Below are 16,997 nucleotides of genomic sequence, written 5' to 3' on the forward strand. Positions count from 1 at the left end.
TGTATTCCAGCACTGTGAATTTCAAAGTGAGGAGACCTATTCCTGGCATTTCTGTATGTGGTCGGTCACAGGATGGCTCTGCAAGTAGGGAAGGAACAATGTCCTTGTTTGCTTTCTGTTGCTGTGACAGTATCCTTGGAACAAGAGCACGTTAGGAAAGGAAAGGGTTTGCTTGGCTTGCAGATTCCAGTCTGCCATGAAGGGGAAAGTAAGAGCCGGGATTTAAGGCAGAACTGAAACAAAGACCATGGATGAAGACTTCTTACTGGCTGGCTCCCTGGATGATGCGCACCTACCTTTCATGACACAGACCGGCCCAGCAGCCTTGGAATGTATCACCCACAGTGGGCTGGGCACTCCTATACTAATTCGCAATAAACTGTTCTATTGACAAGCCAATCTGATGCAGGCAATTCTTTAACTTAACCGCCAAGTTTAGTTAACAACCAAGATTAGTCATCACAAAGAAAGAAAGGGCTTAGCTAATTGCATTTCACTCAGGAGCATAATCTCATTTTATCAGAGTAGTCAGGTCCATCCAGGTTGGAGCATGCTGTGCTCTTAGTGAGAAAGATGAGAGGGGCCCTCAGCTCACCCATCAGAATACCCTGCCCCACGACATCTTGTTCTGCTAACCCTGAAACACACTTGCTTCACCTGGCAAGGTAGATGAACCACAGACACAGTTACATTCCAGTTTTAAAAACGGGAAAACTGACCTTAGGGAGGTACTGCTTAGATCTAGCAATAAGTAGAGTCATAAATGAAGATTCCCAGCACATTGCTTTCTCCAATGAAGTTGTATTAAAATCAGAAGAATATGAAAAGTTAGACTCCTCCCGCAGAATGAATTGAAGCTCTATTTGTGCCTAAACCCCTTAGCTGGTTCCCAGCATACACCCTGTCTTCTGATAATTAGATTCTGCATCATGGCAATAACATTAACCATTTGTCACTTGCCAATACCAAGGCTGCTGAATGGCTCTGCGCTGCATTTACCACACAGCAGTCGTCAGCTCTGAACAGTGATGTGAAGTCATCCTCTCCCGGAGCTGTTTATCTGTCCAGCCAGTCTCTGGTAGGAGGAAGGTGCTTTTTACACAAAATCACCCAAGGCGAGTTCCACCAGGAAAAATGCTTTCAGTGGTGTGCCTTATTTAATCACTGCATCTGTCTGGGGTGACTCATTGCACAGGTGAGTCTCAGTGCACAGTTCTGTTTCCTGTGCTACACTTAACTGTGAGAGGTAAAGGAGGAAGCTGTATCCACAGCTCTGTCCAAGGCCACAGCCAAGAGATCCTGCCACAAACAAGCTCGGTAGTCAGTGTTTCCGTCTCCTTTCCTGTTGCTGTGATAAAATACTCTGACGGGGGCAACTTAAGGGAGCCTGGGTTGCTTCGGCTCACATTTTCAGCTCACAAGCCTATCATACCTAGGAAGCTGTGGCAGGAGAGCAAAGTGCCTTCTCCTGCTCAGCCCTCGCCTCCATTTTAAACATCCCAGGAGGTCCACCCAGGGGTAGTCCCAACCCACAACGAAGATCGAAGATCGATCTTCACACGCCAGTAACTTCTTCAGACAATCCCTCACTGACACTAACCTCAGAGGCTAACCTCAGTCTAGGTGATCCCACACAGGTATACCCAGAGGCTTGACTTTTAGGTGTTGACAATCAACATCCACCAACACAGTGACCAGTGTCACAGAGCTCAGCTGTCAGGTGACTTTTCCAAAGTCCCCCATGCTCCAAAGTAAGTGTGTTCAAGGAAACCAAACAGACTAGAAATCTGCCCATCAGGTATTATATTATGTGAAATAACACTCACATCAAAGCACATAAAACAAACATTCTGTAAAGGATAAAGTGGTGCTCTTGAATATGCGCACCCCAAAAGACAGGACACCTCACTAGGGAAGGCTGCCCAGCCACAACTTCCCCACTCTTCCCCAAGGTAACCCTATCCTTTTATACTAATGGTGTCTAAAAATATTTGTTTTCCCACATATAGCTATAAACAATATTATAACCATTCAATTAATATTTCTTGATAATTTAATTGAAAAGTTCTCATGAAATAAAAGTAAGGATAATATAAAAGATCTTTCCCTTCATGAGGTTTACATTCTAAGAAATTTTAATTTTGTCAGTTTTATTGGCCCTGATTAAATAACATTTTGCAGTTTACTTCTGCCATACAAAATAGTGAGATTCATATGTGTCATTGCATGAAAGTTGCAGTTCATTGCTCTCTATACATAAGTGTTTCGGGGCTTATTTATTCTATTCCTGGTGGACTCTGCGTTATTTTTCAGTTGAAACCATGAGCTTTCTCATATAAGTATTCAGAAGCTAGTGAGCATGAACTTTCATGAAATATCGATCTATGAGTAGAATTACTGGGTCATTAGGTATGAAAATTTTCAAAACTAGATTACAGACTGTTTCCCAAAAGGGTTGTAGTTCCATTGGCAAATATGAGTCTCCGTTGCTGTGTCCCTAGTAATGTCAGTACTCAAAGTTGTCAGTGTTATTTTCTCTCTCTCTCTCTCTCTGAACTTTTTTGTTTGGGGGATTTTCTTTTGGACATACTTCTTCATTTACTCTATAAAGCATCTTATGTTCACAGCTTTGACATAAACTAAACAGAACATCTGTAACAGACGAAAGGAGTAGCTCTACCTCATCAATGATAGAGCTCTTCACTAATGTGTTTAATATGTAACATTGTGGCATAATTATTTCTGTAGAGTTAGGTCTCTTCATTGAGTTGGAGTGGGGTGAAGTCATTCAAGTGTGATACCATGTTCTTAGACTACTCAGAAAAATGTATTTAGAAACAAATCGTCTCAAATATTTCCAACCAATAAAGGCTTGTGTTTTCACATCCCCACTTAGTAATGGAGAAGGGGGGTAGTTCGTGAATCCTGGCTTTCTTATAGCTATCTACCCTGAAGAAATAAAATATTTCCAGAGACTTCTTACCATTCTACCCATGAAACAAGATAACAGTTCTGAGACAGTTTATTCTTATATTTATCACTTTAGAGACATTTGAAACATACAGATAATATGAGCTGCGATCAGGACAAGGGAGTGCATCCCAAGAAGATTGATGCATATGAATTCCAAACTCTTTAACTCTAGTTTAAATGCAACTACATTCACACCGGTGAAATAATATTGGTTTTCAATCCAAAGGAACTCATTTTAAATCTCTTCAGACCACTTAGGAAGGCAGATTGCTAGACGTTTTAATGAGTCACCATTTAAAACCTGTGATTGACACCACTGACTGTAGCTTAAGTCTTCTACTCATCCACTAAAATGTGCTAGCAGAGCTCAAACAAAGACCCTGAGACCAAAGTGAGAAGTGGCTCTTTGGAGCGCTTCCCCAAGAATGTTGAAGTGTGTGGGACTCCATGTGTTGAAACGTGTTCCCCCGAAACATGTGCTCCTCACCTCCAGAGAATGTGACGTAGCTGGGACTCCAAGACAAAAGGAGGTCCTTAGGGTAGGCTGTAATCATTGACTGCTGTCCCTATAAAAGGGGGCACTTAGAGCACAGGGACACACTGAGAACACACTGCACACGCCTAAGAGAATGGCTTCAACTATGGGGTACCTGGGGCTGCCAGAGGTGGAGGGTGCAAGGATTTCAGAACATGAGGATCTGATGACTCTCTGATTTCAATAGGTTTCTGTTGTTCTAAGTCACCTAGTTTGTTAGTTTATCACAACAATCCTGGAAAATTAAGACAGGGATTTGAAAGTTTGGGGAAATCAAGAAAGGAAGCAGGTTGCTGGTAGAGGTGGGAGGAGATAGCTATGCATGCATTTCTACAGTCCCCTGCCCTGCACACATGTGATGAGAATTCCGGAGCAAGGCAGCAAAACATGGCAAAAGCTGGAGAAAGGTCCACTCTAGCTGCCCGAGCCATAGGCACCACAGTGCTGGTGCAATCCAGAAGCATTTCTCCGGGATCCACTGTCAGAGAGGTGGTTGAGGAAAACAGAGGAAGCAGACAAGAAAACCTTGATTCTGAGGGCAGATCAGAAGCTTCTGTGACCCCTAGTTCAAGAGAAAGAGTTATTACAATTTGGTTACAAATGTTGTGTCACTAATCTGATTGGCCTGCTCGTTGATCACTTCCCCCTAAGAGGGGAGCAGCCTTATCAGGCCACAGTAGAGGACAATGCAGCCACTTTTGATGAGAACTGATAGACTAAGATCAGAAAGAAGAGGAGAACCTCCCCTATCAGTGGACTTGGGGAGTGGCATGCATGCAGAAAGGGGAGGGAGGGTGGGATCGGGAGGGGAGGAGGGAGGGGCTTATTGGGGGATACAAAATGAATAAAGTGTAATTAATAAAAAAATTTAAAAATAATAAAAAAAAACAAATGTGTCACAGGCTGATACAAATTGGTATTTGCTGAGTACCTATATAGGTTAGATATGATGGTAGGCAAGCTAACAAGAAAATGTTCCTCAAAAGGCAACCCCAGCGTCATTGTTAATAAAAGCAAGACAATAATATAAGAGTGGCCCTTTCTCATCCAATCTAAGATAATGGTGTAGTTCTAAAATAAAACTGGTAAGAGTCAAGGGGGTATATGTCTCCATGTACAAGGTAGGTTCAACGTCCTATACCAAAGCAAACACACCTAAATAGAAATAACCTGTTAAATTGCCGGGGGGAAAAAAACATTTACTTCAAACATATTCTGTATTAGTGGGCTTCTTAACCACCAGAAAACAAAAAGGGAAACAAGTGCTTCCTCAATCTAGCAAGATCAGAGGAAATGCTACAGAAGGGGACCGGGGATAAATTTCACCTGTCAAGAGAAATACAAACTCCAGGGCTTCTAAAGCAACTTCTAGGTTGAAGGTATATCTCAGTCAGCAGAGTGTTTGTCTATTGAGAAGCCCTGACTTTATGCCCAGCACCACATAAACCATGTGTGATGCATCAAGCTTGAGACCAGACTACATTACTAGAGACCTTGTCCCGACCTGAGGCATGAGGTACTGGTGAGTTTGTGAAAGTATTCCCAGCGTTGTGTTCTCATATCCCTCTCAACTATTACTTTATGCAATCCACAAGAACTCTGCAAGTTGATAGGTATATTTTTTTTCCATTTTACAGAAGAAAGCAGGTGTTCAGATAGGATTCAAAGTTTCCAAGTTACACCTTAGTAAGGAGCAGAGCTGTAGTTTGAGCACAAATGTATCCATATAGTTCTTTGCATGCACAGTGACCTGTAGGCAGTGGATCTCAAAGCATGCCAAGTGAGAATCCAGTCAGGATGCAAATGGCATTGCCATGAGAACTCACCATGAAAGCCATTGTATCTTTATGTCTTATCAGGCTTTCAGAAGTGAGATGGCAAAGTGTTGACAACTTGCTGTCATGATTTGATGAGCCGCTGAGGATTCGATACTATCCCTTCAACTGCTAGTCCTCCTTGTAAGCTTTTAATAGCTCTTCTTTTTTAACATGAATTACCTGATTGAAGCAAGGGTCATGAGTCTGGGAGACAGAAGTTTCATTTAAAGTTGCTTTTAAGACTGTGTAAGTAGATGTGGGGCTCAGAAAGGTCAGTGCTCCAGACATTAAACTGTGGAATCACTGGCATATAAGTGCCTACTAAAGTCATGAGCAAAGAGACTGTCTATGAGCTTAGGGTGATATACAAGTTAGGTAGGGCTCCACAGTGTTGGCAGTGTTAGTCAATTCTCAGAATTGTCAATAAACCCTCAAACCAAACCCAGATGCTTTAAGATGACTCAGACTTCTCTCCTGTGAGGTCAAATGAGAAAAAAGAAAATGAAATAATCTATATTCTCTAGTATTCCTCATCTGTATATAAGAGACTTGATCCTTAAAGTTTCTTCTATCAGCAACACAATCTTTTGGCAAAGGACTGGTAAGCCAGCTTCACTTCAGAGACTCTAAGAATCTTCATGCTGCTTTGCCGAAATGCTCCTATTCTACTAGTGCTAATTAGATCCTGCAGATGACTGACCTCAAGTCAACAATCAACCAAATGCCAAAAGTTGCCTCCTGTCGTTATCTACAAGGAACCCAGGTTAGGACCACATAGAAATGTCATTGGGAAACACACACACACACACACACACACACACACTCACATGCACGAGAGAGAGAGAGAGAAAACCATGAAAAAAAATTTAAAGAAAATACTGTTACAAAAATGGTTCCAAAGAATAGCTAAGTGTCAACCTCATGGATTTTCATGACCTCACAACAAAAATCATTAACTAGATCTAGATGTGTATTTCTTAACGTAGAATATGAGATAATTAGTAATTGAATTGAACCTTATTAAATCTCTATCAACCAAACTCTATGAACTGTGTTCAATGTAATTTTGTTTTTTTTTTTCAAACTCTTTGAACTGTGTTCAAGATAATTTTTATTTTATTTTGAGACAGGGTTTCTCTGTGCAGCCCTGGTTATCTTGGAACTCCCTCTATAGACCAGGCTGCCCTGAAACACAGAGATCCAACTTCTTCTATCTCCCGAGTACTGGGATTAGAGGTGTTTGTCACCACACCCAGCTCTGCTCAAGGTAATCTTTTAAAAATCTGTTCATACCACCCCAAATAAGACTATATATGCATGGAAAAAGAAGAAAGTTAGGGAAGGGGGAGGAAGAGGAGCCATGTGCAGGAATGGGAGTTACCAAAGCAGAACTCCCCCACCCCAGCTTGTCCTCATTGTCAGGCCAGTGAGAAGGTTGGAACCGCTACCATCTCTGCAGTCTGTGACTGTCACTGGGCACCTACTTCAGCGGCTTGTAAATTCAGCCAAGTGACCTGGCCAGATGTGCATTTTTCCTGATACATTTCATAATTGAGTGGTGTCAGTGATGGAGATGTTGAGAAACTCAGCCATAATTTCATTCTCAGCTCTGTCAGTATTCCCTTCCTTAAAGTCTTCATTTTAACTTTTGTCAGGGAGGAAAGAAAGTCAATATATTCTATCCTGGAGACCTTTTCAGTTCCATAAAGAGTCTTTGAAAGCATAAAATAACTTTAGCTCTTAAGCTGCATATCAACTGTGCAGCAGTTAAACCAGCTTTGAAGCATGTGTCTAAGGATTCTGGAAAGAAGCTATTGTGAGTCTTGGTTGAATTCAAACTCGTGATGTAAAAAAAAAAAAATCATTGAAGGAATTACAGAAATTATCCCAAATGGAAGTTAAATATGTCTATGCACACATTTGAAATTTCTGAGCTGGTGATGTTGCTCAGTGGTTAGCATGCTTGCCTGGCTTGTGTAAATTCATGGCTTCAGTGCCCAGCATCATGAGAGAGAAAAAAAACCTTTAATTTTTAATTTAGGGAAAAGGAAGAGTATAATAGAATAAGCCAACAATAAACAAGTCAGATCTGGGGACACTGACACAAACACACACACACATCTCCAGTAATGACTAGACAAAGTGCTACTGGGAATAATTCTGCACATTAAAGACAGTGTAATTCCTTGCTGGAATCTAAAAACTTTCTTACTCATCTAAATGGAACACACTGAGTAGCTAGCTGTGTTTTGGAGAAGGAAATGATTTTTCTGTGCAGGTATAGAAGAAAGGCAGATACTGTGTATTGGGCTACAGTGAAAATTTTGCAAATGCAGTTGAGAAAGGTAGACTTTGTGATATTTGTGAGGGTCAAAATTAGCTCTTCAAGAAGTTTGGACTTGCCTTGGTCTTTGAGCAAAGATTTGATTCTCCCAATGTATCCAATATGAGAGAGATTTGGACTTTCCAAGTTTATTGCAAAGATTACAGGGCACCTTGCTATTTAAAACAAGGACTCAGCTCAGATCTTCCACTCAGATCTTGTGTCTGCTTGGCTTGGCCTCTTCTCCATGAACTAGAGTGTGTTATTTGCAAAATATATTCACAATTGGCTAAAGGATTTGTTTAGTGAGATTAATCATTTCAAACGCTGAGTGCCCATTCCAGACTTTATGCTAACTGCTTTATGTAGATCCTAATTCTGGTAGAAATCTAAGAGTATCAGTTATCCATTTTAAAGTATTGAGAACCAGACCAAAACCAGCTTTCAACAAGCTCTCCTCCCAGGTGACCTGAGATGTAATACAGAGCAGAATGTAATACATCTCACTAAGAATGCTGTCAGCAGGTGTCATGAGCCACCAGTCAAACAGGTCATGATCTAAGTTTACTACTTAAATCCTTCCTTTCACACATGAGCTTGTTTTCAATTATGTAATAACAAAGAAATACACCCAAACCCTATTGTCCTTATTTCCCAGAAAACAGGCCAGTTTATTTTTATATTTAATTGAAAAGCTGAATTAACCTTAATCATTAATGCAACGCTCTAATGGGGGACTAGATGAGCAAGTCGTTATGGAATATCTCGGTCCTGGTGTATGAAAATCTGCTAAAGATTGAGTCAGAAGACAGTGACAGATCCAGGATTGTACAAAGTGTGGCTTATTAAAATCTTATGACAGAAGCATGTCTTAGGTGGTAGCAAGTGGGTCTCTACACTCCAAGGTAGTAGAAAGGAATTTATAGTAGACAAGACAAAGGTGAGTGAAGGCCAGCCATAATGTATTTGCCCTTTCTTTAAAAACAAAACAAAAAAAATAGTTGAGGAACAGTTTACAGTTAGATGGCTCAGAGGTCAAGGTGCTTGTTGCCAGAATGGACATCTGAGTTTGAAATCCAGGTCTCCCATGGTGAAAGAATCGAACTGACTCCTCACAGCTGCTTGTCCTCTGACTTGCACGCATGTGTGTGCGTGCACACACACACACACACACACACACACACACACACCACTAAAAAAAAAAAAAAAGTCTTGGCATTAGTGGCCAATGCAACACTGTTTGGCTAATTTTTTTGTCCTGTAGGATTTGAGATGCATGTCAGAATCACCAATGGACAACATGACGATTACAATAAAGATGGCTGCAGTCACGTCAAGCTCAGTCTTTACACACACACAAATACAGTTTGTTACTCAAGACATCCCCAGTACAATTTTCTATTCAAATATACGTTGGTTATTTGTAAGAACTGTCTATCTTGAGGTTAAATCTTATTTTCAGGAATTATTTTTGTTTAATGATTTATATTTTGAGAATTTAATTCTGTATTTACGTAATTTCTACCACTCCCTCTCCTCCCTCCAGCTTCTTTCATGTTCTAACTCCCTCCCAATTCATAACACTTTGATTACTGCTGTGACTGGAAGTGTTTTATTGTCTCTATTAAATTCCATGAAAACACATAGGCTGTCTTATCCACCTTAGATCTAGTACATATGTTTCAAATACAGGAGTTAGCAACTTATAATTAGAAGCCAAACTTAACTAAATTCCTTTAAGTTTCCATTTTCAAGATGAAAGAATCCCATTGTCAAGATATTTCCATAAATCAGCAGATATTTACATAAATCAAAACCTGAGTCCTTTTAGTGTTGCTTGTACATACACATGTTTAGAGATGACCATGGTAGATTGGATATCAGGAGACATATCCCTAGAGAAAATGGATGCTCTTTTAGGAAGCAGCCTTGATTGTTTTTTAGCTCTTCATCTAGGGGGTGCCTTATGAAATTTCCCCATCCACATTTGCATATCAATTGGTATGGTCATGCAGGTCTTCTTTATGTGGTTATACTGCAACTTCATGTATGCAGATTCCCTGTTATGTATATAAGACACCATCTCACAGCAGACGTCCTTCCTTGTCCTCTGGCTCTTACAATCTTTTCACCCTTCTTGCATGATGTTCCCTGGGCCCTAGGTATAGCGATCACATTGTATATGCACCAATTTAGATTGGTAACCCCCATGATCACTTATTTTCTGTATTTTGACCAGTTGGGGATCATTGTGGTAGTCTTCATTTGCTATAGACAGAGTCTTTGATGAGGGGTAACAGCTACACTTAACCTGTGGGTTTAAGTATTTAGAATTACAGGTAAGGAATTATATCGGTTTGGGAAAAAGGTTCTTCTTGGTTGCCTTCAAGAGCTTGAAGATAAAGATGCTACTGATGACAAAGCCATAGGACTTTGGACATAGGACTTGGTGGAATTTAGGTTCTCCTTTTTCCTAAAAATTAGTAGGTTCTCCTCTAGGATTTATGACTTCTCCAGCCATGGGTAGCTGGATAGGTTTACAGTACCAGGTGTGAGTTCCCTACTATTGAGTGGATCCTAAGAACAATTAGACAACTATTGCTTAATCCCCACAATGAGGTAGAAGTGCCACTATTGCACCCTTAAGGATGCCATGCTGGTCATTATTATGGTCTTGAAGGCTTTATAGATGGGTAGGACCATTGCTTTCTCCCTTGGCATCTTGCATAGCACCTTCTGACATTGGGAGAGATAGCCCTCAGGAAGTCTCTAGGTCAGCACAGCTCAATTCCACCTAGCCCTATGTCTAAAGCACATGTTGTCGTCATCATTAGTGTCTTAGCTTCAAGCCTACACGATAGTGGGAGTCTCTTGCACTCCCCTAATCCAGACTTGAAGGGAAGTGTCCTGTGTTTGGCACCGGAATTTTTCGTTAGTCTGTGGCTCTTGAGGGGATCATTCACATCGTTTGTGATGACCCCACCTAGCATCCCCTTCCACCAGAACCGTTTTCTCATTTTTATTAAATTCCATGGAGACAGGACACCAGATTTGTTGTCTTGTTCACTTCAGATCTAATACATACAATGTCTCAAGTATAGCAGGAGTTAGCAACTTTCTATAAAAAAAATTGTAAACCAAACTAACAAAACTAAATTCCTTTCAGTTTCTTTTCTTTTCTTTTTAAGGTGAAAGAAACCCATTGTCAAGATTTTTTTTTTAAAGTGAAAGAATTTAAGGTGAAATCTGTTTTTTAAAAAAAGCAGACAAAATCTTTTTAAATGAATACAAATCTGCTTGATACAACGTATCTTAAAGCATCGTGGCTGCAACATTAGATTTCATTTGTTTTCTGTGGCAGTAAAACAATATATTCCCACACCGGACATGCTCTGGGGAGTACAACCAAATTATCAGCCTGACAAAAAATAATGTGTTGTCCCAAAAGGTGATAGCTCTGATTCTTACTACTACGGATGTATGACTTATTGTATAGTTTTAACACAGTTGCTTTCTGAAAGCAACTGTGAATGTGTGAATTATTTGTATAGTTTTATTGTGTATATACACATGTATTATATAAATATGGTATCATAGTATATATTATATGGGGTTGGTCTTCCTTTTTTTTTTCTTGTTTTTTTGCTGTGGTGCTGTAGCTCAATCCTGAGATCTCTCTGCTACCAAGCTATAACCCCAGACATTTTATTTTATCTTAAAATTTGAAACAGGGTCTTATTAAAGTTACCCAGACTGGTCTGGAACTCAACTTGTGTAGCTCAGACAAGCCTTGAACTTGAGAACTCCCTGCCTCACTGGTCAGAGTAGCTAGGACTACAGAATTATTCATCCAGGCCCACTGAATCTCTTATTAATTACAAAAATATATTAGGACCTATTCACTGATTATCTTGTTAATTTAAAAAAAAAAGTAAGACCCATTAGCAAAAACTGTGGCCCACAACTGACCACAACTAACAGTCTCATAACACAAAGAGATGAACTGACAGACCACTCACCTGGTCAAATGTAATCTCCTGCATACCAGAAAAGAAATATTAGGACAATATAAGCAGACAGCTAAAATAAATTAGCTTCATTATAATAATCTTCTCTAACGATAACTTCCACAAGAATGAAATAAATGTTCAAAATAATTCTGTATAAAGCTAACATATGAGGGCTGGAGAGAAAGCTCAGTGGCAAAGAGTGAATACTGCTCTTCCAGGGGACCCTAACTAGATTCACAGTACTCATGTCAAATGGCTCACAACCACCTGTATGTAACTTTGCTCCAGAGCATCTTACATCTGGCCTCCACAGGCATTCACATCCATGTGTACATTCACAATCACATACATGTAATTAAAAATAAAATAAAGCCTTCTTAAAAATAGAAACTAACATGTGCCACAAAGCATCTTTTTTAAATTTTTTCTTTATTATTATTATTATAATTCATTCACTTTGTATCCTGACTGTAGCCCCTCCCTCACTTCCTCCCAGTTCCACCCTCCCTCCCTCTTTCCCTCCTAAGTCCTTCCCCTAGTCCACTGATAGGGGAGGTCAGACCTCCCCTACTATCTGACCCTAGCCTTATCAGGTCTCATCAAGACTGTCTGGATCCTCTTTCTCTGTGGCCTATTTAGGCCACCACACCAGGGGAAGGTGATCAAAGCGCCAGCCACTGAATTCATGTCAGAGACAGCACCTGCTCCCCTTACTAGAGAACCCACATGAAGACTGAGCTGCCATGGGTACATCCTTTGGTTGCTTCATCAGTCTCTGCAGGACCCCTGATCCAGATTTTTTGACTCTCTTGCTCTCCTTGTGGAGTTTCTGTCCCCTCCAGGTCTTTCTACCTCCCATCTTCCATAAGATTCCCTGCACTCTGCCCAAAGTTTGGCCATGGGTCTCAGCATTTGCTTCAATACCCTGATGGATAGAGTCCACAAAGCATCTTATAATAGATGTTTTGCTTCAGTTTTCCACAAAGCATAGCAAAAGTTTCTAGAGTGCAAATTTGAATAACTACACTTGACTTCCTTTTATTTTTTTTATTAAAAATGAAATTCCACTAAGCAATTTCTATACAGTGATACAGTGTTTGAAACAGCTTCCTTTTCTGATTCCTGTTAAAGCTTTACATTTTAAAATGTCTACAGGACATGTGCTTGCATGAGTATTGGGTATCACACTAACCACACACACGTGGTGACCTTAGCAGCTTTATTGCACAATGATCCAGGTAACACTGTACATTCTCTTTGTTTCCTATGTCATAAAGTGCTAGATATAAATGAAAGAGGAATGGCAATCCCAAACAGACATTCTCCAGATCTCTCTACACGAGTAGGTGTGTCTGTGTGCGTGTGTGTGTGTGTGTGTGTGTGTCAGTGCTGGAACTAATGCAGTGAATGGCCTAACAGCCTTCATTAAAAAATAATTCAGTAAAATAAACAGCTTCCAAAAATGTTGGTTACTCTACTAAAATATTAAGCTTCCATAAGAGATCAGTGCTAAAAACATGTAAGTCTTAGTATCTGGACATTTTAACTTTTTAAAAGGCAGTTTAAATAAAAATCAGCTACCTAAAAAGATAGATTTCAGTACCCAGAAGATAATCTTGCAGAAACATCCAATTTAGAAAAGGTGTAATTCTTCAAACTGACCATACACAATCCTTTTAATTTTAGCTACTCCTGTCTAAAGAATTTTGTCTCTTCCTGATGCACACTCCAAGTGCTTGACCACATAATGTGCCCACCTACAATGTCACCCAACTGGACAGTCGGGACATGTAGCATGTCTGGGATTTTGATGCTGCTAAACACGAATAGTGAACTTCTTAAATCTGTAAACCAAAGCCAGAAAACCCTGATGTGTAACATCTGTGCCCAAAACAGAAAAGTCCCACGACACAGGAAGACAGGTGTTCACTGTCAGTCTTAACTAGTATTCCTGAAAAATAATTCTTTGCTATAAATAGGAACGAACATTTTCTAAAGTAAGAAAAGTTGAAGATAAGATTTCCTGGAAAAAAAAATACATTGTAGTGAAAAGTTCCATGTGCTCAAGGACCTTGTATTTCTATAAGAGACCATACTCTCTACATACGCCAGATAATGAGCATTACGGCTAAGGACGCTCGTAGAGATGTCCTTATCAATACAGTCTGTGGTCTAAAAAAAATAATAATAACAAAAACAAAAAAGCAGTATTCATTTGCCAGGCAATGGATACATGCTCAGTAGTTACACACTTTAAAATGCATAATTTTCTACTTAAATATACTACCATTTTATGGCCTTTGTCATTTCACCTATCTATAACTTTATTTTACTATTAACAACAAATCCAAGACACGTGGCTTAGTACTAATTCCTATCAATAGGCATTTAAAAATATTTTCTCTTTGGAAATGAACATGATACAAAATGGGAAGAAAAGGAAAGAACAAACTCGGAGAAACCACAATAAATACTCTGTATCCCACCCCAACCCCACAACAAAAGGAATGTAAATAGTAGCAACATCAGCTGCCTTAAATCAATTAGAGTCCCTGTGCCCAAAGAGAAGGACTTTGATTGTAAAGTCATCTATCCAGGACCCGTTAGGACAGAATATCTCCACTCCTACCATCTGTAAAAGGCAGAACCCTGGCACGGAAAAGGCAAGGCTGTGAAGGCCTTGGGAGTTCTAGAAGCATGTACTAGCTGGGTAGGATGGTGCCCATCTATAATCCCAGCACCCAGGAGGACGGTGTTTGAGGCCAGCCTGGGCTACATCACAAGACCCTGTGAGTCAAAGTCAAACAAGACAAAACAAAACAGACAATCACACGCTACAAACAGGTGTGGTGACAGGAGATGTAAATGATATGTAATTAGTTTCGAAGTCTAACACCAAGGCAAGGCTTTGTTCACAGTTTTCATCCTCGTCACACGGGGTGTCCAAGCTACACATCCTCGTCATACTCTAGATACTTTGCCGTGATAGGTTCTTCGAGCTGAATTCCTCCGCTGCCCATTAAGGCAAATGCCGGATACATTGTATGTGAACAGTCCACCTGGCGCTCATACAGGCATTTCATATGATCCATATCATAAAAGCTCACTTTGCCTCTATCACAGTCAAGGAAAATCCCTATACTTGTTGGCATAGGAAAAACTCTATTTTCTGGTTCCTTAGAAGAAGTAGGTGACTTGGGAATAAAAAATTTCTTCATGCCTATAGTAACTAATGTAAAAGGTTGTGAAGAATCAAAACAGACGTCTTCACTTCCACTGTCATGCCCACTGTCTTGTTCATATCTGCAAAACAACAATAACACAGGGTCTTATCTCAACCACAGTCTCCAAGATTCTTCAGCATGGCCTCAAAAAATAACACACATTGTTTTAAACTTAGCATACAAAAAAAGTGGTGTATTAACACACCTAAATCATGGACTGTAAATTATCATTGAGAGTTGTCCTATGTACTCAGTGTCAAATTCCCTGTAGTACCATCCATTTTTACCTAAATGTATAGGCAAATGGAAACTTAGAAATTCATTTCTACAGAAAAAAAAAAAAATCAGAGGATGAGGAAGGGCTTAATGTGAGATTAAATATTTATGGCACACAATAGTGTGTCATAAAATACAAAGACCTATGCCCTCATCCATGGAACTAATAGGCTAAAGTAAATAACTAGGCACTAAAAAGAACACAAGATAAGAACATGCTTCATTCTCCTCTTGAGAGCCCTATTTCCTGATTGTGATTTCCACATCAAGAAACAATAATGAAATTGTTTTTCTCTCTGTGAAACATGAAAAGTTACAGAAAATTCTGATACCCAATCTTTCCATTCTTCACTATGTACAATTTGCCTTTTCATATATCGTGAATCATATGCATCAATAATTTTAAGCTGTTTATTTTTTGGCTTCTACTATTCCTCATGCTGTCAATTCTTATACGTCAACACCAATATTTTACCAAGGGCATATCATTATTTTACCATTGGTAAAACATTTACAATATTTACCATTGGGTATACCATTGCATTTAATTAGCCACTTACTTAAAATAGCTTATTACTCTGTCATTACTTATCTGTGCCCTATCATTCATTTTAATGTGTTAAATCCATTTAGATTATTTTTTCTAAGCAAGTCCATCTTATCCACATTTAAAAAAAAAAAAAAACTACACAGTTCCCATTATTCCCATTATCTTAAGAAATTTAACTGCTTCAGAAGATGTCTAACACAAAAATGACAGGCAAAAACATTAAAAAAAAAAAACAGCAAATAAAAGTAGGCAACAACCATGAAACAGGGAGCTGAGGGCATTTTACTGTATGGGTGATTTTTAACACACTTTAGGAACGATGGGAAACATTCAAAATTTAAGCTGTGAAGCTGTGTCATAATCAAGAGGAATTCAAAAGAGACTATCTTCCTCATAGCAGCAAAAATTAAAGGTTGATTATTCTGTGAATGAATACAAGACACTGTGACTCCTTACCTAAGACAGCTGCATGACAGAGCCAATCATCCGAATCTAAGAAACATGTGTTCCAAACATGATGAATGGGTCCCAGTCTGTGTTCGGGTGATCTTGTGCCGCACAGACACTTACTTCGAAAGCAGTTATCAAGTTCTCCATTGGGGAAAGAACCTACCTTGGACTAGCCGTGTCCCGGGGAGACCGCAGCCACTCTTGCAGTTTGTCACTGGAAGCAACTCCCACTTTCACCAGGTATGAATAAGGTTCCACACGGCAGGCCCAGAAGTGCTTCCCTTTCGTCATCCCGACATCTCCGATGATGTAATCTAAGCTTGTGTAGTAGCCCACTTGGATGCGTTCCGCAGCAAGAAGGACGTTAAATCCAGCTCTGCTCTCCACGCGGTCTCTTTTCAGGTTCAGCAGGAGGTGCTCATTATTATAGCCACACTTTTCATCGAACAGGAAACTGAAAACTGAAGGTAGGTTAAAATTACTATTAAAGTAATCCGAGAGACAACTTCTGGCATGTCTATAATTTAAAGCTGAATCTGATTTCAAATAGAAGTTAATGAAGAGACGGAAGGATGCCGTCATACTAAGCTAGACAGCTACATCAACCAAAACTCCAATGCAGCAGAAAATTCCAGATCTACACCTAAAGATCTTCAGAAATAGCCAAAGCAGAAGAAAATGTTCTACATGTTTGTGTACATTTGTGAGTTCATGAGCTTGGATCAGCAATGTTAATCACTGAACGTATAATGCACTAAGTCAATCACTCTTTTTAAAATATTCATTTTATTATTTTTAATTATAGGTGGGGTTATGTCACATGAGTGCAGGTACCCATG

At 39.6% G+C, this 16,997-nt stretch overlaps 1 protein-coding gene across 1 annotated transcript in view; it reads right to left on the reverse strand.

The window, feature by feature from the left end:
* Positions 1–12,696: 12,696 nt before the first annotated feature.
* Positions 12,697–16,997, reverse strand: part of Trim36 (tripartite motif containing 36) — a 31,954-nt gene continuing 27,653 nt past the window's right edge. Inside the window, exons 9-10 of the mRNA XM_055622988.1 lie at positions 16,322–16,619; positions 12,697–14,961 (exon numbers count right to left, since the gene is read on the reverse strand). Coding sequence (XP_055478963.1) covers positions 14,607–14,961; positions 16,322–16,619 — 653 coding nt within the window. The 3' untranslated portion in view covers positions 12,697–14,606. The remainder of the gene's footprint in view (positions 14,962–16,321; positions 16,620–16,997) is intronic.

The sequence above is a fragment of the Psammomys obesus genome, unplaced genomic scaffold (assembly GCF_907164565.1).
Source record: "Psammomys obesus unplaced genomic scaffold, mPsaObe1.curated_primary_1811, whole genome shotgun sequence".
Classification (NCBI taxonomy): Eukaryota; Metazoa; Chordata; class Mammalia; order Rodentia; family Muridae; genus Psammomys; species Psammomys obesus.